The 24764-nt window shown below is 42.2% G+C and overlaps 1 protein-coding gene across 8 annotated transcripts in view; it reads left to right on the top strand.

Annotated features, from left to right (window-relative positions):
- The window catches only part of THO2, a 323352-nt gene that overhangs the window by 283457 nt on the left and 15131 nt on the right, over positions 1-24764 (top strand). For 7 of the 8 annotated variants that reach the window (XR_016249455.1, XR_016249456.1, XR_016249457.1 and 4 more), the window contains 2 exons: positions 26-106; positions 460-984. Coding sequence is in view for 5 of the 8 variants with exons in the window: in XM_089385721.1 (XP_089241847.1) it covers positions 26-106; positions 460-984 (606 nt within the window). In the remaining 3 variants the exon portion in view is untranslated. The remainder of the gene's footprint in view (positions 1-25; positions 107-459; positions 985-24764) is intronic. The other variant, XM_089385724.1, reaches the window with a different exon arrangement.

Below are 24764 nucleotides of genomic sequence, written 5' to 3' on the forward strand. Positions count from 1 at the left end.
ATTTTATCTGCCCTCTCTTGTTCAGGTTAGCAAAATCAAGGCTGATGAAAGAGAGGATCTCAAAGTTCTAGCAACAGGTGTTGCTGCAGCCCTAGCTGCTCGAAAGGTTACTTTCAAACTCCTAGACAAACTTATCACTCATTAGAGTATCCGTGTAGTAATGCATCATATTTTCTTTTAATGCATGCGATCATGGCTACCTTCATACTGAAAACATTTTTAGTAAATATCTGGGAAATCAGTGCAAGTAGGAAGGAAAAATCCCGATTATGTTTGAAGTGTGTTTTTGCATGGTTCTTACAATTGTAATAGAGATCATGCCTGCCTTCATACTGAAAACATTTTTAGTAAATATCTGGGAAATCAGTGCAAGTAGGAAGGAAAAATCCTGATTATGTTTGAAGTGTGTTTTTGCATGGTTCTCACAATTTTAATAGAATCACACAATTGAATTTTCAGAGTGCGTGGATTTCAGAGGAGGAGTTCAATATGGGTTATGTTGATATAAAGCCCTCAGCTTCTCCTGCAAAACATTTTGCTGGTACCTCCACAGCTGGTTTGGGTTCTGCTTCTATTACTACCTCACAACTTGAGTCTTTTAGTATGCGTAATGCACTGACAAGTGCCCCTCCATCAGATGCTGTGGGGTCACTACCAGACCAGAAGTCACATCTAGCAAAATCATCAAGCGTTGCAAATGTGGATGTTAGGCTTGAGCGATCTGAGAGTATGACACCTATTGCCAAATCTGATCTTCATCAGTCTACTGTAAAAACTTTACCAGTGTCAGGAAGTGGAGATTCTCAGAGTTCTCTCAATCCAGGAGGTACTCAAGCTGGGACAAGCAAGGCATCCTTAGCTGCCACTCAAAAGAAAGAAGATGAGCCTTCAAAGGGTCCAGGAGCTCACCATGCAGCAGCAGGAACTAGAACAGATGAAAGTTCAAGCAAGGTGGCTCCTAAGGTGACTGCCACAGAATCTGAGGTATATTTCCTAACAGTTTGAACTAAATAATTTGTTTGTCTGGTTCAGATTGTGTCGATGTTACATTTATCATTATTGGCAATTTGTCTCCAGGGGTCTGAAATTTAAACTATTGGCGATATCAGGGAATTGTTGGGAAACTTGAAAAAAATACAAAAATAATCAATTTTTTTTTATCTTCTAAAGCAACATCAACATCAAACAAACACATTGCCACATAAATATGAAAATAAAATTGATATATAATACGCATAAGATGTCAAGTGATACTTCAGATATCGATACTGAAATATGATATTTGTCTTGAGTCACAAGATATAACAGAATGATACAAAATAATCTCAAAACAAAAATAAATGTAGCTCATGAGATGAATCATGGCAATGAAAACAATGAATTTCCCCTTGTTTGTTCGATGGAAAATTGTCACAACATCCTCAACGATGTTATAAGAACTGGACTAAAAGATTTTTCGGCCAAACAATATGTAAAATATTTGAATTTTGAAAATAACATATATAAGTGATTGGAGACTTCCACAGTTATTCATATTGTTGTTGGGGACTTCCGGATTAGAACTAATGTAGAATTTGTGGTCCGTCCAACGTTTCGGATGGTTCCTCCAGCCATCGTCAGGGACCAAAGAGCTTAGTGACTAAGTCACCTGGCACGTGGATTCAGGGTTCGATGGATACGGGGATTCGAGTGTTGGATTCAGACACGTTGACCCCGCAAAACAGGACACATTCGGATATGTTATATATATATATATATTAAAAATTAGATATTTCTTACGTAAATTCTCATTCATGATACAAATTCATTGATTTCAAACATAGATCTTCATCTAGTGTAAGTTTTACTATTTACAAAGTAAGTTAGTAACATTATGGCATGCATAGTACATACAAAATTCAAATACAATTGTAATTTGTGACATGTCACATAAGTGATAAATCATAAATTTTGAATTCATAATACATATGCAATTCATCAATGATCCAATAGGAGAAAGACAAGATAGTAGAATAAAGACACTGAAGTAAAAAAAACTTCTGATCCGCAAAAAATATGTATAAATATTTTATTAAAAGATGAACTTATAGATGATGAATGTTTACAATGGGTTGCCTGGCTTATATACCGCCATGGGCACCCTTTGGGAAAGGGCATGATCTTATGATCGTGCCCTTTCGTCTAACTAAACCTAAATTAAACAATAAACCTAAAATTAACTAATTTTTTACATAACATTGCCTTCCTCTCGAAAGAATGCTTTGTCCTCAAAGCATGCGCAACGACGGATGTTATTGACAAAATGCTTCATTCTCCCAAGAAGCGTCTTTTTCGGTAAGTCCTTCCACTTGATTATATATTCCAAGATGATCATGGTCCCACACTTTAAAAGGTCTTGGATTAATCTCTCAATTTCCAATTTTTGGTGATGTGAATATCGGTATGGCTTGATGTTGACGGGGTCTGATCTTGCCTTGACTTCTATTGTATGCTCAATTTCCCTATTAGGCGACATCTTCATAGGTAGGTCTTGAAATACTTTTTCATGCTTCCGAATCAGATCTTGTATCTCTGGTGACTCTTCTCTGGTCATATTTGCAGATAACATTTCTAATTGGTGACATTGTATTGCATAAGCAGGTGCTCTTCTTCGACTCAACTTCATCATCTGAGATGATGATACAACTTGATTTTCTGGTGCTTGGAATCCGTGTAGCTTGTACTTCTGACCTCCCCATTTGAATATTATAAATTGTACTTGATGGTTGGCGGCATAAGTACCTAAAGTTCGTAACCATTGGATACCTAAGACTACATCTACTCCTCCTAACGGTACTGTGAAGAATGGAGACTCTAGATTAAAGTCCTGAATCTGCAAATTGACCTTATGGCATTTCCCTACCTTTTCAATCTTCTTACCGTTAGCTACCATCACTTTCATGTTTGGTAAGGGAAATGAAAAGATATTGAGTCTCTTTGCCACGGTTGCATCTAAAAAATTGTGTGTGCTTCTAGAGTCGACGAGAACCACTACGTTGTTCTTCTTTATGTGTCCTTTTAACTTTAAAGTCTGAGGTTGTGATATCCCTGTCATAGCTGATAATGACACTTGTGGAATACTTCCATCATCTAGTTCTGGTGAGAATTCTGGGATGTCTTCTATGTCAATCTTCACTGTTTGAATCATTGGTTGCTTCACAATTATATAGGTTCTTTGGTTCTTTTCCTTTAGCACATCTATGTTTGGGGTCCCATTTCTCACCACAACGTTTACATTTACCCTCTTTTATCCTTTGCATTTCCACATTAGATTTTTCATCTTCACGACGATGTGGTGGAACATATCTTGTATTATTTGAGTCCACATACTAGGGTATCCTTCGTCTTGCATAAGCTTTTTCCGCTGTTGACCAAAATATTGGTTCGGATTTCTTTTCGGTTGTTTTTGCTTTTCGTCTTGCTACTTCTATAGATGTAATGTCATGCATCTCAAGTTCTGCGTGTAAATGGGTTTTGAGTCCCGAGATGTATCACTGAATTAGACGAGATTCTGATAACCCAGGTACTCGTGTTACTAAGGTCTCCCATTCTTGAGTGTATTCATCCACACTTCCTTTTTGTCGTAATTTGATGAGTTTTGAAAAGAATTCTTCTTCCTTTACACCTTGGAATCTTTTGAATAATGCATCTTTAAATTTTCTCCAGCTAATGACGTGTGTTGTCTTTTTCCACCACATATACCAGTGATATGTTTCTCCTTCCATTTTCATGGATGCATGCCTGAGCTTTTCGTCATCGTCATTGATGTCATATATCTCAAAGTATTCTTCTGCTTTATTTATCCATGCAACATTGTTTTTTTCGTTTCCATCGAATTTAGGCATCTCGACTTTCGCCCGTCGTTGGTATGTTGCTACTGGTTGAGCGAAAAAAGGGTGTTGATTAGTAAAGTTATCGCAGAGTTGCTTGTTTGTAAACGCTGTGTTACTCGCTTCTTGGTGGGGTGTCGCTGATTTTTTTGGGGATTCAACTTTGTCATAAGAGTCTGTGGACTTAGTTGAATCTGACAAGATGTGTTCTTGATTCTCTTCCCTTCTTTTAGTAGTTGTTCGGGTGTACAATTCGACCTTTTACACAGACTTTTCAGCATTGTTAAGACCTCTTTGATCCCTGCTTCTGTCTGGACATGGTAATTTTCCATCTTTACTTCTATTCGATTCGTCGTATCTTGAAGATTTTTGATTTTGTCTGCTTGCTCCCCAAGCTTGCTCTCGACTTCATTTAATCTTTTACTGACCTCGTCGTGGTTGTTATTTATATTATGCTCTATGTCAACCAATTTTTTCTGGAAATCTGCCATTGTCATTGTCGACATTAAGCGGGTTTGTGGCGGCGTGTATTTATCTGCCAGCTTAAGGTTTTTTTTTTTTTAAATTAAATTAAATTAATTTAATAATTTAATTTAATTAATATTTTTTTTAATTATAAATTATAATAATTATAATTTATTATTATTAACCTTATATATATATCAATTAAAGTTATAAATTATATAACTTATAATTAAATTATATATATATTATATATAAATTTAAATATGATATACATATATTATAATTAATCAAGCTATAATTATTTTTTTATATATATCATAAACGTTGGACAGTCATGTCTTTTTGTTCTGAAACCTATCGAAAACACGTTATAACTATTATATATATATATATCATAACGTATTATTTATGTTACGGTTAGTCCGTTCCATTGAATTGTCACTTTTGACCTTGACCGAGCGTATATCACCGTAGGAAGGTAATCGAACAACGGAAGTGGAAGGTCGGGACGCGAGCGGTGACTTAACCCAAACTGCAGCAGAATGTTCAACTAAGCGACGGTCAACCTGCGATTTGGACGACGCGTGATTGGTGGAGAAATAGAACACGACCGAGTAGGCAGGCTGTTGGACTGTCTGGAAGGTGGAGTCAGTAGATAGGTTGTGGTGGGCGATGAATAGGTAACCGAGATGCAGTGGAAATAGAGATGAACGGAAGTTGTGACAGGGAGGAGGCAGTTGGGGACGTTGACAAGTGGACTAGTGCTTGCGGACAATTGGAGGTCGTATGCAGCAAGAAGCCAGCAATCGAACTCGCTCCGATACCAGATGAAGTAAAAAAAACTTCTGATACGCAGAAAATATGTATAAATATTTTATTAAAAGATGAACTTACAGATGATGAATGTTACAATGGGTTGCCTGGCTTATATACCGCCATGGGCACCCTTTGGGAAAGGGCATGATCTTATGATCGTGCCCTTTCGTCTAACTAAACCTAAATTAAACAATAAACGTAAAATTAACTAATTTTTTACATAACAGACACTAATAGCTGTAGTTTTCTCATTAAGTCATCAAAATCAAAATGTGTTACATAGGTAGTGCAATGCCAATGGCAAATAGAAATAGAAAATACGAAACAACTACAAACATACAAGCCTCAACACAGTAGGTAGCTCATGACTGATGAGTCATCAATCCTCATAGTCATCATCAAAATCAGCATCACTGTCCTCGTCATCATGTCACCACTTCTCTCCTCTACTGCATCCTCCTCCTCTGTATTTAAAGTCGTCTCTGCATCTGCTGGTGTGGAGGATGACCCCTCGACAATGTCACCATCATCAAATCTAACAGGCTCTAACACTAGATCATTGAGATCCATGTTGGCCAATGCTAACTCAACACTGTTGTCTAGACCCATATCATTAGGAAATACATCCCACATCTTTGTCATTCCTTTCAACCACTCTTCCCTCTGCCTGTAAATAAGACGAAGGTTGTTGTGCACATACACCATTGTCTTTGCCCTGGACTGTTAAAGCCTACTCTTCTTAACACTATACAAATTCCCATATGTGCAACTAGGGTCAAACTCCATGTGGGTCTACTTATTTATGGCAGTTGATATTTTTCTTGGATTCCTCTCGTCGAGAGGTGTAGGATTGATCTAAAGATCATCCGATTCTGACATGTATTCATGGAGATATGAGTTTATTTATGTTATGGGACAATTCGTCAAGGTCGGCCAGCGACCAAATTGCTCCCACTTGTGCTCAACGTCTCAGTATAAAAAGAGGTGGCTTGCAAGTCCTTTGAAACACACCTCTTGTGATCTCTTCCTCTGCACTTGTCTTTGCGTTTTAGTGGGAGGAGAGATCTTAAGATGATATGCTGCCCTAAGAAGATGCCCTAGCTCCTAATGTTGGCATGGTGATGAAGGCCTAAAACAATTATGAAGATAAGCTTCTAACACTGTCCCTATTTTCCCTAACGCTGCCCTAATCATAGTAATGATGGAGAATCCTTAACGCTGTTATAGTTTTGGAATCACAACTAGGAGAGGCTAATCAAAGACCCTAATGCTGTCATAGAAAGCCCTGACACAATCATAGACAAAGGCTTAATGCTGGCATGAATAAAGGCACCTATAGGCAGTCCTAAGGAAAGTCCTACTCACTGTTACAACTTCCATATATGCTACAAACTTTGGCATAGGATCTGGCACCTAAGGAAAGTCCTACTCGTTGTTACAACATCCACATATGCTACAGACTTTGGCATAGGATTTGGCACCTAAGGAAAGTCTTACTCGCTATTACAACCTCTGCATATGCTACAGACTTTGGCATAGGGTCTGGCACGTAAGGAAAGTCCTACTCACTGTTACAGCGTCCGCATATGCTATAGAATTTGGCATAGGATCTGGCACCTAAGGAAAGTCCTACTCGTTGCTACAACTGCCGCATATGCTATAGACTTTGGCATAGGATCTTGGTGACTAGGTGCAGCCTCAAAGTGAAGATCTAAGTCTAAGATGATTTGTTCAAGGGTCAAGTTGGGTGATGTGTGTAGACCTATCTTGCTGCTGGGCTAGGCCGCAGGCCATAGCCATTAGCATAGAGCACTAAGGATGCACAAATCTGTGTGGCTGTACTGGAGCCTCTCTTGGATCACCGCAGCCTTTTAAGGCCTATTGTTCACTGTCTCAAGGATGGACTAAAGTTTGATACAACATGGTGTAGGTGACATTAATAGTGATGAATGGTGCAACAGAGTGCAACATGATAGTGGTGCAGCATGTTGACTGTATCAAGGATGGTCTGAAGTTTGATACAACATTGTATAGGTGACATTACTAGTGATGAATGGTGCAACAGAGAGTAGCATGACAGTGGTGCAACATGATAATGAATGGTGCAACAGAGTGCAACATGACAGTGGTGCAACATGATGTTGAATGATGCAATAGAGTGCAACATGACAGTGGTGCATCATGATGATGGATGGTGCATTAGAGTGCAACATGACAGTGGTACAACATAGTGGTGTTGGTGCAACATGGTGTAGCACAGTGATGATGGACATGGTGATGGTGCAGCATAGTGATGATGGACATGGTGATGGTGCAACATGGTGCAACACAGTGATGATGGACATGGTAGGATGGTGCAGCATGGTGCAACACAGTGATAGGTACAACATGGTGATGGAAACACTTGAGTTCAGATCTGCTACCTCATGTGTCATCTTCTTAGAGAAGATCTCTGCTCTTATTTTGACAAGTCAAAGTGTTGACTTCTGATGTATATGTACTATCTCTCTCTTTGCTGAACTATTGAAGAACATAAGAAGAATTGATCAAGGGTTCCCCACATTGGGGTTTGTCCCTGACTGGTGCCACATCTTGTGTCCTCTTGTCTTGGCTTGTTTTTTGTGATTTATGTTTATGTTCTATCTGCATTTTACTATCATGCTAAATGTGATTGCTAATCTAAATTTGATATTGAGATTATATGAAAAATTGAAGTAAATTTGGTCTTAGCATGGAACATACCTAAAATTAACATGGTATCAACGCTGAGGTGGAGACAAAGCCCAAGCAAGAGTGGAAGAGAAATCACCAAAGACAGTTGGAAAGGACAAAAGGCTCAATGGGTTCCTCATCCCTCTTCAAATTCACCAAGGGTGAAGCAAAGAAGATTATCAAAGTGGCGCAACGGAAGCATCTGGTGGCCTACCTATAGGTCACTTCAATGAGAAGTCCAGATCTAAGAATGGAAGGAAAGGCAGATGCCTTGCTTGCAATAAGTTTGGCCATTATGCGAAGGAGTGTTTGAATAGAAGGGACACATCACTTGATGATGATAACAATCATTCTAGGGGCATCTTCTATGATTAAGGAATGACAGGTACAATGGCAAAGGAAAAAGGAATGTAGGTCATCAAGGAAATGGCCGACTCTTTAAAGAAAGCAAGGAACTCCAAGTATGAAGAATCAAATGTTGTTTCTAATAACCTAAATGAGTATTATCTTATATTGTTCCTCTCCACTACTCCTCCAAACTCTTTGAGAATCTGGCTTATTGATAGTAGTGCTTGAAAGCACTTCATTGGATAGAAGAAAGCCCTCTCTAATTTGATAGAGAAGGAAACAATCGTGGAGAAGGTAGCACTGGATTTATTGGTGGAGAGGCTAAAGCACATGAGATCTCCAATACCTATAAATGGTTTGGGCAAAATCTAACCAGTTTGGGAGATATTAAAATCATTAATATTTTTTAATGGAATCCCTAAGTTTAAACTTAGGGAAAATTAAATATTAATGTGAATTAATATAAAACTGAGTTAGAATGGTCCAAAAGTCATGGATCAAGCCATATCTAATCTTAGTTGTTGATTAGGGACTTAATCTCGGTAGTTGAATTGTCAACGAAAAAAGTATAATAGGAGGCTTGAGGGTCACTTGGAGAATACACCAAGTTGATCAAGAATTCGATTTTCTGGGGCAGGGCTTGCTGAGGAAATCGAAGGAGTGATCAGAGTTGCAACTGAGGGGTAGTGAATGCAGTAACAGAGAGGCATAGATAGTACCGGGAGCATCAACGTTGAAGCCGGGGGAGGGTTGATGCAGAGCCAGCCAGAGGCCACACAGAAGCAACGAGAGGCCATGCAAAGGCAGCCAAGAGCTACGCAGTGCCAGAGAGAGCCAGTGTGGGTGACACAGAGGCTCTAGAGGCTGACGGAGACCCTAGAGGTTATTGCTGGGAGATTTCGTGGGGCAGATTGGGGCTGATATCTGTCTTCCACTGAAAGGTACTACTGCCGAGGGCATTCTTTATTGGGTGAGCCATTTCTGGCACCCAGATTGTATTCTGACACTGCTTAATAATAAAAGCCTCAGATAGTGGCATCGGTTTTCTCGCATTGGGTTTTTCTAGGGACATTAGTCCAAAAATAACTGTCACTTGTGTGCTTGTTTTTCCTTTAGTTGATGATCTATATGTGTTGAGATTGTACTTGTATTTATTTTCAGTATTTACATGGTAAATAACTTGTCAATTAACAAAACAAGTAGGAAGAAATCAATCAGAAAGTATAGGAAGGATTTGTAATAGTTAGACTTAGAAATTCCAACATGGTATCGGAGAATAGTTGCAGATCACAAGAGAATTGAGGGCATCAGCCGAGCAGAACAACAACAACAAAAACAACTGTCCCGAGTGACAAAAGATGTTCCTAGCGGAGAAGCAGCAAGGGATGATGCAGTGCCTATGTCATCAAGTTTGAGCTAGGAGGAGGAATAGCGCAGTGGTAGAAGGGAGCAGACCTGACCAATGTAGTCCCTGATCATCTTTCTTAGTCAGGAAGGATTGACGCTTATGGCTAGGAGGTGTGGATTTTGCTGGTGTCGGAATTGCACATAGCCTAAAAGCTTTAACCTTTAGTTTGCTGAGGCATAGGAGGCTGTGGGTAAGTTGCGGAGTGAAGCTGGTGGGGTACTTTGGTCAGAACAATACCTAACAGGGCAAGACCAAGGACGAGGGAGTTGCTACCGAGTGGTGCAACTGCACTAATGATCAGAGTGGGGGCATCTCGACATTGGCAGAGGGGTTGCCAGGAGGGAAACTGAGGCTCAGAGGGAGTCACACTGAGAACATCCAGGAGGGAAGTAGAGAGATTCGAAAAAGTTGAAAGAGGAGCAACGAGATGGCAATGAACAGGGTAAGAGATTAGGACAGACTGGACGGAGCCTCAAACTTCGTAGTTTGGAAGGCTAGGATCTTGTCCATTCTAGACAGGAATCTTCTCAAGGACTTCGCTTTGAAAACGATAGCGATCCCAGTTGACCCGACTAAGAACAATAAGTACAAGGAGGCAATGGCGAGGGCCAAGAGCATCATCCTAAACGGGGTCAAGGACCATGTAGTACCACATATTGCCGAAAAGGACATGACAAATGTGATGTGGGAGTCCCTGACGAAATTGTATCAGCATACTTCCCTGCAGAGGAAGATGCTGCTAGAAAATAAGCTACGGTCATATCAGATGCAGAAAGGAGAACAAATCGACATCTTCCTTAGTCGATTGAAGGAGATGCGGGATTAGCTGACTTCCATAGGGGCCATCCTGGATCAAGAATTAATGGTGAGGAACGCATTGAATGCAGTGTCAGAGGACTGGGAGGTATTTGTCCAGAGCATACTGGGCAGATTGACCCTTCCAGATTGGGAGGAACTCTGGGTGGCTCTTTGTCAGGAAGAGATCAGAAGGCTAACCAAGGCAGGAAGCAGTGATAAGGGGTTCAGAATCAAGAAGGAGGAAGAGGAGGATGCTGCCCTAGCATCTGAGGGAAACCAGGAGAAATAAAAGAAGGACCTCTCCAAGGTTAAATGCTTCCACTGTGGGGAACTGGGTCATTATGCGAGCTAGTGTCCGAGGAAGAAGAGCAAGGGAGAGGCTTTTGAGACCAAGGTTGCACCAGCAAGGGCGGAGAAAGAAGTGGAGACAGATGACTGTGCCATGAGTGCTCATGCACCTCGTGAGAGGAAGTGAGGAGACATCGAGCTGTAGTCAGATGGACTATAGGCGATGGGGGGCAGTATCCTCGAGGTACCCAACCTCTTGGATTATACCTTGCTACAGGAGCCCCGAAGAGGAGTAGCAGAACTGATGGAGATGTTAGAGTTGGAGATCAATTACTTACTTCTCAGTAACTGAGTTGCATTGCAGCAGTTAGCAGTGGCAGTGCTATGGGAAACATGGTGAGAGGGATTACAGTGCAGATGTAGCAGTGGCAGTGCTATGGGAAACATGGTGAGAGGGATTACAATGCAGATGTAGCAGTGGCAGTGGTAGGGTCATGGGCAACAACTCGGATGCAGAGGGAGTTGCTGTACAGATGCAACCGTGGCAAGGCCATGGGTAGCAGTACATGATGCAGCAGTGCAGAGGATGTTGGGCAGCAAGCCTAGCATCAGCACAAGGATTGATGTCGGATGATCAGGGTGATGCTCAGTGAGGAGTATTACTAGAGCACAGTGCTCGCTAAGAGGAAGTGTTGATTTGGTGTAGCGTTGGATGTGCTCTAGTCACGAAAATTGCTGGAGAGGCTAAAGCACATGAGATCTCCAATACCCAAAAAATGGTTTGGGCAGAATCTAACTAGTTTGGGAGATATTAAAATAATTAATATTTTTAATGGAGTCCCTAAGTCTAAACTTGAGGAAAATAAAATTTTAATGTGAATTAATATAAAACTGAGTTAGAATGGTCCAAAAGTCATGGATCAAGCCGGATCTAATCTTAGCCGTTGATTACGGACTTAATCTCGGCCATCGAATTGTCATCGAGAAAAGTATAAGAGGAGGCTTGAGGGTCACTTGAAGAATAGATCGAGTTGATCAACAATTCGATTTTCTGGGGCAGGGCTAGCTGAGGAAATCGAAGGAGTGATCAGAGTTGCAGCTGAGAGGCAGTGAATGCAGTAGTAGAGAGGCAGCGAATGTAGTAGCAGAGAGGCAGTGAATGTAGTAGCAGAGAGGCAGAGATAGTACCGAGAGCATCAACGTTGAAGCCAGGAGAGGGTTGATGTAGATCCATCCAGAGGCCACGTAGAGGTAGCCTGGAGCTGCACAGTGCTGGAGAGAGCCAACGTGGGTGACAAAGAGGCTCCAGAGGCTGACGCAGACCCTAGAGGTTGACGTTGGGAGATTTCGTGGGGCAGATTGGGGCTGATATCTATTTCCGACTGAGAGGTACTACTGTTGAGGGAATTCTCTGTTGGGTGAGCCATTTCTGGCACCCAGATTGTATTCTGACACTGCTTAATAATAAAACCCTCAGATAGCTGCACCGGTTTTCCCACATGTGGGTTTTTCCGGGGACATTTGTCCAAAAATAACGATGTCACTTGTGTGCTTATTTTTCCCTTAGTTGATGATCTATATGTGTTGAGATTGTACTTGTATTTATTTTCAGTATTTACATGGTAAATAACTTGTTAATTAACAAAACAAGTAGGAAGAAATAAATCAGAAAATACAAGAAGGATTTCTAATAGTTAGTCTTAGAAATTCCGACACTATCCCGAAAACGGTGTAGGGAATGTTACCCCTCAATTGAATGAGGGTAGCATGATTCATTTACAAGTTCTTAATGTACCTGATCTAAAGAAGAACCTAGTGTCCATTTCGGCAATGGAAGTCAAAGGTTTCAAGGTGGCATTCATCGATGGAAAGGTACATGTTTGAAAATGGAATTTTGAAAGATGCTTTTACTCATTGGTTCAGGGCTGGCAATTTGTATCAAGTTGTAGGAAATCCATTAGGGACTATGTCAGTTGACACATCTCTTCTATAGCATTGGAGGTCTTCTCATTATGGGGCCCTACCCAATGTGATTCAAATGGTGAAAGGGATGCTTGATTTCAACAAGAGCAAGACCTCAAATTTGGAACAACCCGAGGGGTTTGAGATTCATGTTCAGGAATCTCATGTATACAGGTGGAAGAAAGCCCTCTATGGCTTGAAGCAAGCACCTCGGGCTTGATATGAGAGGATTGATAACTAGCTGATAAAGCTGAGATTTAGTAGGAGTGAAGCTGATCCAAACCATTGCTTTAAGGTTGTGGATGATAGGCCTCTCATACTGGTACCTTATGAGGATGAACTCTTTCTGACAGGTGCAGACCCTCTCATTTGCAAAAGTAAGAGGGAGTTGTATTGCATATTTGGAATGATGAATTGCAAGCCCGTGACTACCTCGATGAAGCCTAACTTTAAGAAGTTATGCGGTAGTGATGCCGGACCTAATTTGGGAAATGCCTCTGAGTTTCATAAACCCATACTAGCATTGATGTTCTTGGTGAACACCCGTCAGGGTATATGTTTTGCAGTTAGCATGCTGAGCTCATATATGGTTGAGGCTCACTGGATTGGTGCCAAGAATCATTTGAGATATCTTCAGGGCACATTCTCTCATGGGTTGAGATACATTGCTAGAAATTTCTGATGCTGATTAGGCAGGCATTGTGGAGGATCACAAGAGCACTTCTAGGTGTTGGTTCTCTTTGGGTTCTGCTTCGATATACTAGATGAAGTCGGTTTCTTTGAGCACCAATGAGGCCAGATACATAGCAAGGAGTATGGCCACCTGTGAAGCTGTATGGTTGTGGAAGCTCTTCAGTGAGCTGTTTGGACATGTGCTGTATAACATCATGATCTTCTGTGACAACCATAGGGGGATTCGATTGTTGAGGAACCATGTGTTCTATGATCGCTCCAAGCATATAGACATCAAGTACCACTTTATCTGGTATATGGTACATCGAAGAGCAAGAAGGCTCCATTACATTGGGACTGATGTGCAGGTCGCTGCTATTTTGTCGAAGCTCCTGGGAAAGGTCAAATTCTTGACTTTTTGAGAATGACTAGGAGTCGTGGAGAGACTCTCTCCTAAGGGTCCTGTATGATATGGACATTGAGCTTTGGGAGCTCCATGGGGCTTGGGGGTACATCGTGGAGCGATGAGCAACCATAGGGTGAGTGGTTCAACCTTCCCCTAGTGGTCTGCTATGTAGGCAGGATGAGTGGTTCATCCTTCTCCTGCGGAGACACAATCATAGGGTGAGTGGTTCAGCCTTCCCTTAGTGATTTGTTGTGTACAGGGTGAGTGGTTTAGTGTTCCTTTTGGATACCCCTAGCGACATGTACACAAGATGAGTGGTTCATCCTTCTCCTGCTGAGATATCCTACCCATGCAGTCTGGGACTCATGGGAACTACCTCTCATCTAGCCAATGAGTAGGGAAATGAGGATAGGGACCATAGTAGTACCGATGGATGCATCGTGTTACTACCGTACTCCCTATTCTAGGATGATATTGATTTGGGATCAACTGGAACTGACTTCGGGTCAGTAAGAGTGATATAACTCGCTTTCTTTTGGAACTGATTTCAGATCAATAAGAGTGGTATGAGGCACTCTCTTTTATATGGGACTGACTTCGGGTCAGTAGAGGATGGTATGATACATTCTCGATCACTTCTTCTTCTTCATAGTTCAGTAGAGCAGGGAACTGATGGCAGAGATAGTATAGTCTGGCAGATGGATTAGCAAATAGAGTTCTCCCTAGTTGAGAGGGAGTGTTAAAATTGGAAACTAGGGCCAAACTCCATGTGGGTCTTCTTATTCATGGCAGTTGATATTTTTCTTGGATTCCTCTTGTCGAGAGGTGCAGGATTGATCTAAAGATCATCCGATTCCTACATGTATTCATGGAGATATGAATTTATTTGTGTTATGGGACAATTCGTCAAGGTCGGCCAACAACCAAATTGCCCCCACTTGTGCTCAACGTTTTAGTATAAAAAGAGGTGGCTTGCAAGCCATTTGAAACACACGTCTTGTGATCTTTTCCTCTTCACTTGTCTTTGGGTTTTAGTGGGAGGAGAGATCTTACGATGATACATGGCCCTAAGAAGATGCCCTAGCTCCGAACGCTGGCATGGAGATGAAGGTCTAAAATAGTTATGAGGATAAGCTTCTAACACTGTCCCTATATGCCCTAACACTGCCCTAATCACAGTCATGATGGATAATCCTGAACGCTGTTATAGTCTTGGAATCACAGCTAGGAGAGGCTAATCAAAGACCCTAACACTGTCATAGAAGGCCCTAAAACAATCATAGAAAAAGACTTAATGCTGGCATGAATGAAGGCACCTATAGGCAGTCCTAAGGAAAGCCTTGTTAGCTGTTGCAACCTCCACATATGCTACAGACTTTGGCATAGGATCTGGCACCTAAGGAAAGTCCTACTTGCTATTACAGCCTCTGCATATGCTACAGACTTTGGCATAGGATCTGGTACCTAAGGAAAGTCCTACTTGCTGTTACAGCCTCCGCATATGCTATAGACTTTGGCATAGGATCTGGCACCAAAGGAAAGTCCTACTCGCTGTTACAACCTCCGCATATGCTACAAACTTTGGCATAAGATCTCGGTGACTAGGTGCAACCTCAAAATGAAGATCTAAATCTAGGATGAGCTGTTCAAGGGTCAAGTTGGGTGATGTGTGTAGACCTATCTTGCTGCTGGGCTAGGTCGTAGGCCATAGCCAACAACATAGACCATTAAGGGTTTCAAAAATCTGTGTGGCAGTGCTGGAACCTCTCTTGGATCACCGCAGCCTTTTAAGGCCTATTGTTGACTGTATCAAGGATGGAATGAATTTTGATACAACATGATGTAGGTGACATTAATAGTGAAGAATGGTGCAACAGAGTGCAACATGACAGTGGTGCAACATGTTGACTGTATCAAGGATGGACTGATGTTTGATACATTGTTTTAAAAAACGACCGAGTTGACTCCGACTCAGCAGAGTCAAACCGAGTTATAGGATGATCGAGTCGAATCGGTGGGTGACTCAGACTGGCCGACTGGGTTATTATCGAGCCGGTCGGGTTGGACACTGACTCGGCTGGCTCGGCCGAGTTCGAGCCAACTCGGTAACAACTCAGCCGACTCGACTGAGTTCGAGCCAACTCGACCGGCTTGGTAAGAGCGACGAGTCAACGGTTTTTTTTTTGTTATTTAAATTCGTTTTTTTAGGACACCAAAGCCCACTCAAATGTGCCTTTGGGTTTTTTGGGGTCCATTTCCCTCTCCTAAAATCTATAAAACCAACCTAACCCCTCTCATTTCCTCGCAGCCATCTCATTGCATTTAAGTGAGAATTTGAGTAGTTTGTGAGGAGTTGTGGAGTTTGTTTTTGGAGCAACATTGAGGAGTTTTGGTCAAGCATTTTTGTAGGAGTGAGGAGCTTCTTGGGCAGTGATTGGAGCAGCATTGAGGAGTTGGTTTGTTGGAGCAACTTTGAGGAGGCAGTTTGTTCCTAGAGGTATTTTTTTCACTTTTAAAAATTTGTTTTTGCTTATTTATTTTTTTGTGCAAATTTGAAAATTGGAAAGAGTGTTTTTTGTGAAAGAAATGAACATTGAAGTAATGCTATTTTTTTGTTTTCATTTTTAGATTTTTTTCCTTTGATTTCCAAGTGAAAAAATGGCACCTAGAGTGAAATATGCTGCTTGGGCATATGTTGAAATGGTTGATAGTCAAATGCATTGCAAATTTTGCCATAGAAAAATTAAGGATGGTCTTGGGGGGGCATTAATAGGCTGAAACAACACTTGGCAAGGATTAGAGGCCAAATTACTCCATGTGAATGACCTGAAATTGGGGATATTAGGAAGGATTTGTTAAATAGCTTTGAAAAGTTTAAGGAAGAAAAGGTTAGGAAAAAAGAAATAGAGGCTGAAATTGGGAGGAAGAGGAGTATACAAAAAATGATGGCTACCAACCCCCATTTTTTATTTTGAAGGTTCTTCTTCTATCCCTTGTACTAATGCATCCAAGCCCTTCCGATATGTTTCTCCCTCTTTGAAGTCTATTCAAGAAAATGGTAAGGGTAAAATGAAAAAGAAGGGTGATATGAATATCAAAAGTTATTTCATTGTCATACCCTCCTCTCCATCAGATGCACATGGTCCTGAAGCTAGTAGAACTTTGCAACCCACTTTAGATGACCATTGGAAGAAAGAATTGAGGGAGACTGCTTGTGATTACATATACAGATGGTGGTATCATGCTGATATCCCCTTCAATGCTTCCCATTCACCATATTATGAGCCTATGTATGATGCCATACATGCTAATGGAAAAGGCTTCAAAGGCCCTACTATGCATGAGATAAGTGGGTATCGTTTGCAGAAAGAAATTGCCTCCATTAACGAGTATTTGAAAGGTTTGAAGGACTTGTGGGCAAGAATAACATGTGCAGCATGACAATGGCACAACATAGTGGTGATGGTGCAACACAGTGATGGTGGACATGGTGATGGTGTAGCATGGTGCAGCACAGTGATGATGGGCATGGTATGATGGTGCAGCATGGTACAACACAGTGATAGGTACAACATGGTGATGGAATCACATGAGTTCAGATCTGCTACCTCATGTGTCATCTTCTTAGAGAAGATCTCTGCTCTTATTTTGACAAGTCAAAGTGTTGACTTTTGATGTATATGTACTATCTCTGTCTCTGCTGAACTATTGAAGAACATAACAAGAATTGATCTAGGGTTTCCCCACATTGGGGTTTGTCCTTGGCTAGCACCACATCTTGTGTCCTCTTGTCTTGGCTTGTTTTCTACGATTTATGTTTATGATCTATCTACATTTTACTATCATGTTAAATGTGATTGCTAATCTGGAATTGATATTGAGATTATATGAAACATTGAAGTAAATTTGCTCTCAACATAGAACATACCTAAAATTAACATCTCGCAACAAGAGGATGAAGTCACTTGAGAGAGGAGCCTCATGGTTAACTGCTGTAGGGGAGGGCTTGTTGCCCCATGATTTTCCCACCAAGAATAGGGCTTCTTAGCTCCCCTATCTCTAATCAGATCATTTCCTACAAATCGACTAGTGCTTGTGGAAAACTCTGCAAAGGCATCGTCCACCTCATCAAGCAATGCTCTATCCTGAAAAACCCGCCCGAATGCATCCTTTCTCCCCTGTGAGATTTCACCATCCATGTGAAGAGGGAATCTGCGGGAAGGTCCACCATTCAACCACTCATGGCTGTAGTATTTTGGGTTCAATGAGTGAGCCCAGAATGTAAAGGTGTGCAATTCTTGTCCCATCTGCTAACAAGAATATCTTGTATAGTACCATAGAAGGCCTCTGGCGATGTCTCATACACAGGGCACTCACTCTGTAAAATAATGCTTCTCATAGACTCAATCATGGAATCCCATCTCTCATAAACTTCTCCTAGGATGGGTTGGTCTGTATCTGCAAATCGAAGCAAAGAAATGATAGGGTCCATGATCTGAATAAGTAGGTTTACCCTCTCCCACCAAGCATCATCTAGCACCGTGTCTTTCACTCTTTTAGAGGCTACTTGATATGTCTTTCTTCAAAAAGACCAAAACTATGAAATAACCATGGCCCCAAAAGTGGTCTTGACCTCCCTCAACGTCTTCAACATGATGAATGAAGAGGCAATCCTTGTATCCGCAATCTTCAACAATGATAGATTGTTGTACTCCTTGTAGATAGTGAGGGCATTTGTATGATTTTGTACAAAGTTACGGATATGCCGTGCATCCTCAATAATGTTGCCAATCCAAAGCACATCAAAAGCAATGGATTTCAGTGCTAAGTTCAATGAGTGGACAATGCAAGGTGTCCAAAACACTTGTGGATATTTAGTTTCCACAATCATGCCAGCAGCCTTGCAAACAGGTGCATTATCTGTAATGATTTGCACACAAGAATCAATACCTACATCTTCAATAACTTTAATAGACAACTCACCCATATATTGTGCATCCTTGTGTTCTCCAAGTGTATCTATTGCTTTCAAGAAAATTGGACCATTCAAGGAAGACACCATGAAGTTGATGAGTGGGCGTCGTGCTGGATCTATCCATCCATCAGAAACAATGCTAGCCCCAGATGTTGGCCATGATGCTTTAATAGGCTCAAGTATCTTTTTCACCTCTTTTTTTGTCTTTGCCAACAATGTGGTTCTAAGCTTCTTTGAACCAGGAGGCACATACCCTCATGGAGCCCCTTGAGTTAGAGCTGGGCACATCTCAAAAAATAGAGGTAAGCGTGCAACAATAAAGGATATCAAGTTTTAATAGAAAAAAAGCAATGGTGAGATCAAGCTCTTCTCGTTTCTCCTGAAAAATCTTGTCCATTGGACCAAGTGAAATTGCCTTTCTTTTTGCTGCTTGTCCCCCACTAGAACTCTCAAATGGGAATTTGTTGCTGCCTTTCCTCAAAAATGGAAGGGGGTCATCATTCTTGGTTTTTATTTTTGTAGCCATATTTGGCATACCAACATTGAACTCTCTTTCCATTTCTTTCGTCTTTTGTAAGGGAACTTTTGTACAAGCTCCAACTCCACAACTTGGTAAAACCAATAAATGGCCTTTTACACAGAAATATGTGCTTGTGAAAGTACTATTGGAAAAGTTGCATCTCCAATTCACATTGCCTCCTCCTTTCACCTTGTTGCTTGGCCCTTGCTCTCTTGTGACATATTTCCACAAGGGATATTCTCAATGTTACATTGAGGAGGAAGTCTTCCCTCAACATTACTTGCAATAGATGGAATACTTGCAGGCTGCAGCAGACTCTAATGAAATTGGGGGAGGAGGGGCATCTCCAATGGTGATCCAGGTGGATGTTGGTGGCCACCTGCCTATTCCACTTGGACCCCCAACACTGTCTCTTTCAGCTTTTCGGTTTCCTTAATTGTAGCATAGTTTACTATTTTTGGCAGTTTTTCGGGTGTTGAACTTCCGGAGCCGCTTTGAGGCCCTAAACGACGTTTTTAAGGAAAACAGAGAGAGCAGAAACGTCCCAAACCAGCCTACGTAGTTGCTTTCGGCCTTCTCTTCACAATATTCGAAACAAGGTATTATGGTAGCCAAACGTAGATCGTATGCCAAAGTTACAACCCCGGGAAGTTGATGTACCAATTTACCCAAAAGGGGCCCACAGTTTTGGCGCTTCATCTCCTAGGGTTAGGTTTTTGGATGTTGGCTTTCCATTGTTTCTCAATAATAAATAAGCCTTTGAGCCTCATTGTAACACAGTTTGAAGGCATGTAGATGCCACATCTCTTCTCAGAGATAAGCTACCATCGCCCGAGCTAGTCTTATTTCCATTCTGTTTGTAAGCATATTTCAGTATTTGATATTAATGAAATGAAGTGTTATTTCTACTACATCTTTGTATTTATGGTTATATTTGTAATTTGTTGCATTTTTGGTTAAATCTGGATCAGTGGTATCAGAGCAGTCCACTCTTTCTCTGTTTTTCTTTGCATGTCCTCAACGAGGTCGGGATATAAGGAGTTAGGGCTTGAACTCGTCGAACCTTTCCAAGACTAGCCTCACAAATCCTGACGACCTCCCATGGTGGATGAAAATAAACACGAGGGGGCCGTAGATCCTATCAAAATCTTGCTCAGAGAAGCCCTCGAGCGACAAAGGAACGCGATGATGGACAATTTTGTCCAGATCCTTCAACAATTACCAAAGGGTGACGCATGTACTTTCGGCAGCTACTCTGTAAGCGCCACACCCTTTAAGGTACAAGTTAACTTTAACATTCCCATATTTGAGGGTTAGATAGATGTAGACGCTGTAGATAAATGGTTAAATATGCTAGAAGGATATTTTTCCATTCATGATTTTTCTAGCCTGGAAAATATCACTTTTGCACTTCTCAAAGCAGCCCCCCATGTCGAGCACTGGTGGGAAACCTACTGTAAGCAGAAGGATGAAAGTACGAACTCACTGTTTTTAGCCGCACCCACTTGGAACTCGTTCCGGGATGCCATCAAGGAGTAGTACTACCCTGTTAGGAGCTATGAGGATAAATACATAAAGTGGACAACGCTACGACAGGGAAGGGACCAACATGTACCGGAGTTTACCAATGTTTTTCATACCCTTCGCATGAAGTTGGGTATCAAGGATTCTGAGAACCATTTCGTTGTCAAGTACCGCGGCTGTCTACACAGGTACATCCAGGACAAGATGGAATCTCTGAACATCTCCTTGCTCGACACGACATACCGATACGCTGTCAAGATCGAGCAAAAGTTTAAACAAAAGAAGCGAGACTTTGGATCTGTGAATCCGAAGCAAGGGAAAGGTACCCCAAAACCATAGAACAAAGGACAAAGCCAAGGCAAGGCGGCCTAGGACAACCCGCCAAAGCCGCAAGCAAAGAACAACACCGCAAAGCCAAAGGAGGACACGAGAAAGTGGTGAGTTCCATAAGAGCTCCACTTACAACAAAAGTGAGTGTCAGGCCAAGCAATCACTGGTGGTTGAGCTAAAGGCTTCAGAATCAGATGCATGTTCTGACTCTGAGTCAGGACTTGACAAGGGGAATGACAAAGGGAAGCAGATTATCGATGCGGAGCCCAACGCCACCATTGCCACCACGAAGATCTAGAAGGAGGAACTCGAAGATTCCGAGGAGGAGTGCCTTTTCCACTCCCAGATGTGGGTAGAGGGTTCCTTGCTACAGTTCATTATCGACAGTGGGAGCCAAAAGAACCTCATTTCGGCAGAGGTCGTGAAGCGGTTGGGCTTACCAACCACAACACATGCACCACTGCACACCATCGGGTGGCTTCACCAAGGACGAGATCTTCGCGTGAGCCAGCGGTGCTGCCTTCTATACAACATCAAGCCTTTCATGGATGAGGTATTATGTGATGTTGCTCCCCTTGATGTTTGTAATGTATTATTAGGCCAACCATACTTATGGAAGAAACATTTTGTCTGTGAGTCAAGGCCTTGTGCCGTTATTGTTACTATGGGAAATAAGTTGTATAGGATACCAGAGCTAGCACTGCCTACCGCCATCTCTTTGGTTACTGCAAAACAATGCAGTAAGCTCATTTCCAAAACCGGGAAATTTGTTTTCTTGATGATACGCTCTCAGGGAAAGAAGACGGTGGCCACAGCCTCCAAACAGGGCCCCTCCGCACGACAACAACAGATGGACAAGGTCATGGAGGAGTACGAGGACATGGTTGGTTATGCCTTTCAGGTTGACGAATGTTTCTGCAACCCTGATGAGGCTGATGGATGACATCTTGCAGCGATTCACCAACTCATTTGTAGTGGTATACTTGGATGACATCCTAATCTTCAACCAGGGTTGGGAAGAGCACCTCCACCACATCCGACAGGTTCTCCAAATACTGCGGCAACACAAGCTATGTGCCAATTTGGAGAAATGCACTTTTGGCATGACCCAGGTTCGGTATCTGGGATACATTATTGATGAACGAGGGGTGCATGTGGATCCAACCAAGATCCATGTCATCTGGGATTGGCCAGCCGCAACCACTTTGACAGAGCTCCACAGCTTTTTGGGTCTTGCCAATTTCTACCGCCGGTTCGTGTTGGGATTCTCTCATATCACTTGGCCCTTGAGTCAAGTCACCAAGGGAGGAGCGAAAGCAAAATTCTTTTAGTCTGAATCTCAACAGAAGGCATTCACAGAGTTGAAACATCGCCTCTGCTCTGCACTAGTGCTCACATAACTAGACTTGCAACAACCATTTGGGATCGAGACAGATGCCTCTGACTATGCTATTGGGGCTGTCCTTACTCAACAGGGGCATCCAATGGCATATCACAGTGATACACTTTCAGACACAATCCAAAAGTATCCCACTTATGACAAAGAGATGTATTCCATTGTGTAGACCTGTCGATAATGGAAGCATTACATTTTGGGGAAGGAAATGGTCATCCGCATAGACCACCGGCCCCTACAGTTCATACAAACGCAAGGGAAGTTGCAGAATGATTGCCATCAGAAGTGGTTCACATACCTGCAACAGTTACATTTGAATATCAAGTATAAGAAGGGCAACACCAATAATGTTATAGATTGCCTCAGTTGACCACCGATCATGGTGTTAACCATCGTGTTCAACTCTTGTGGGCACGAGACATCTGATTGGTCACTTCTCTACAAAAGCGACCTAGAATTTGGCCACACATACCATATACTCTTGGAGGGTCAGCAAGTTCCAGATTTTCACCTTTAGGATGCCCTATTATGCCACCTGGGACACCTTTGTGTTCCTTCAAGAGAGCTTGCCAAGGTGATCTGGGAAGCACACTACTGTCGGGCCGTTGGGCATTCGGGGTCGAGAAAACGGTGGTCGTATTGCAAAAGTATTTCTATTCGCCGAATCTTCGACAGGATGTCGGGAAGTACATCAAATCTTGCATTGCCTGCACCATTGCCAAACCGACCATCAAGAAGCAAGGCCTCTATACTCTGTCGCCTACCCCTAGTTGACCTCGGGAATAGTCGACCTTGGGAATCCATCTCCATGTATTACATGTCGGGCCTTCCTTCTACTAAGCATGGCAACGACTATGTTTTTGTAGTCGTAACGGATTCTCGAAGATTGCCATTATGGCTGCCTGCAAGAAGAATATCACAGCGGAAACCACTGCTAAACTCTTCTTTGAACGAGTGTGGGTACACTTTGGGATCCCATAATCTATCATCTTAGATCGGGACAGCAGGTTCCTCAGTACATTTTGGTCTAGTCTCTCATTGATGCTGGACACCAAGCTCACTAAGTCCATAACTTTCCATCCCCAAACTGATGGCCAGACAGAGGTCGTCAACAAGATGATCGTACACATTCTGCGCATGTACAATTCAAAGCATCCACACACATGGGATGAGAGCCTCCCCTATGTCCATCACAGCTATAATCGGGCTCTCCATAGCTCGACTGGCCACAACCCTTTTAAGGTGGGCTTGGGATTCCAGCCACTATGTCCCATTGATGTGACCATGCCATTTGTAGCGACTCATGCAGATTCGGCTCATGTCCAGTTCGAAACCGATAAGGCAAACAACTTCATTGAGAACATCCAACATATCCGCTAGCAGGTCCTCAACATTTTGGAGAAATCAAATGTCAAGTACAAGCAACGACATGATCAACATTGCGTGCCACACAAGTTTCAGGTGGACGACAAAGTCTAGTTGCATTTGCAAAAGGAATGCCTTACCGGAGCCTATCAGAAACTGAGACCATTCTGATATGGTCCTTACACCATTACCAAGGCGATGGGAGACAATGCATTTTATCTCAACATTCCCCCATTCCTTGTCTTGCACCCAGTGTTTAATGTGTATTGCCTTCGACCATACTTCCTACCATTGCTAGACACATTAGACATCGCACAACAGCTCACACCTACAGAGTTAAATCTAGATTGCATGGAACAGGCCACAATTGATCGGTCATGGACACGCAGATCAAGAACACCCCACAGCAAAGGATCCAACCATATTGAGTTGTCAAAGCAAGCCAACTCCTTCACCAGGGCAAGTGGCTCACCAGGGACCAAGTTCAGCAGAAGTTTCCTCATCTCATGGAGGAACTCAACGCAATGGGGACCATTGCTTCCTAAGGGGGAAGGAATGATCCAGGTGGATATTGGTGGCTACTTTCCTATTTCACTTGGACCCCCAACACTGTCTCTTTCAGCTTTTCGGTTTCCTTAATTGTATCACAGTTTACTATTTTTGGCAGTTTTTCGGGTCCTGAACTTCCGGAGCCTTTGAGGCCCTAAACAACGTTTTTAGGGAAAACAGAGAGACTAGAAACGTCCCAAACTGGCTTGCCAATTTGTTTTCGACCTTCTCTTCGCAATCTTTGAAACGAGGTATTATGATAGCCAAACGGAGATCGTATGCCAAAGTTACGATCCCGGGAAGTTGATGTACCAATTTACCCAAACGAGGCCCACAGTTTTGGCACTTCATCTCCTAGGGT

Source organism: Pinus tabuliformis, chromosome Q (genome assembly GCF_031772625.1).
Source record: "Pinus tabuliformis cultivar Carrire ecotype Pingquan chromosome Q, CPIR1, whole genome shotgun sequence".
In the NCBI taxonomy this organism is placed as follows: domain Eukaryota; kingdom Viridiplantae; phylum Streptophyta; class Pinopsida; order Pinales; family Pinaceae; genus Pinus; species Pinus tabuliformis.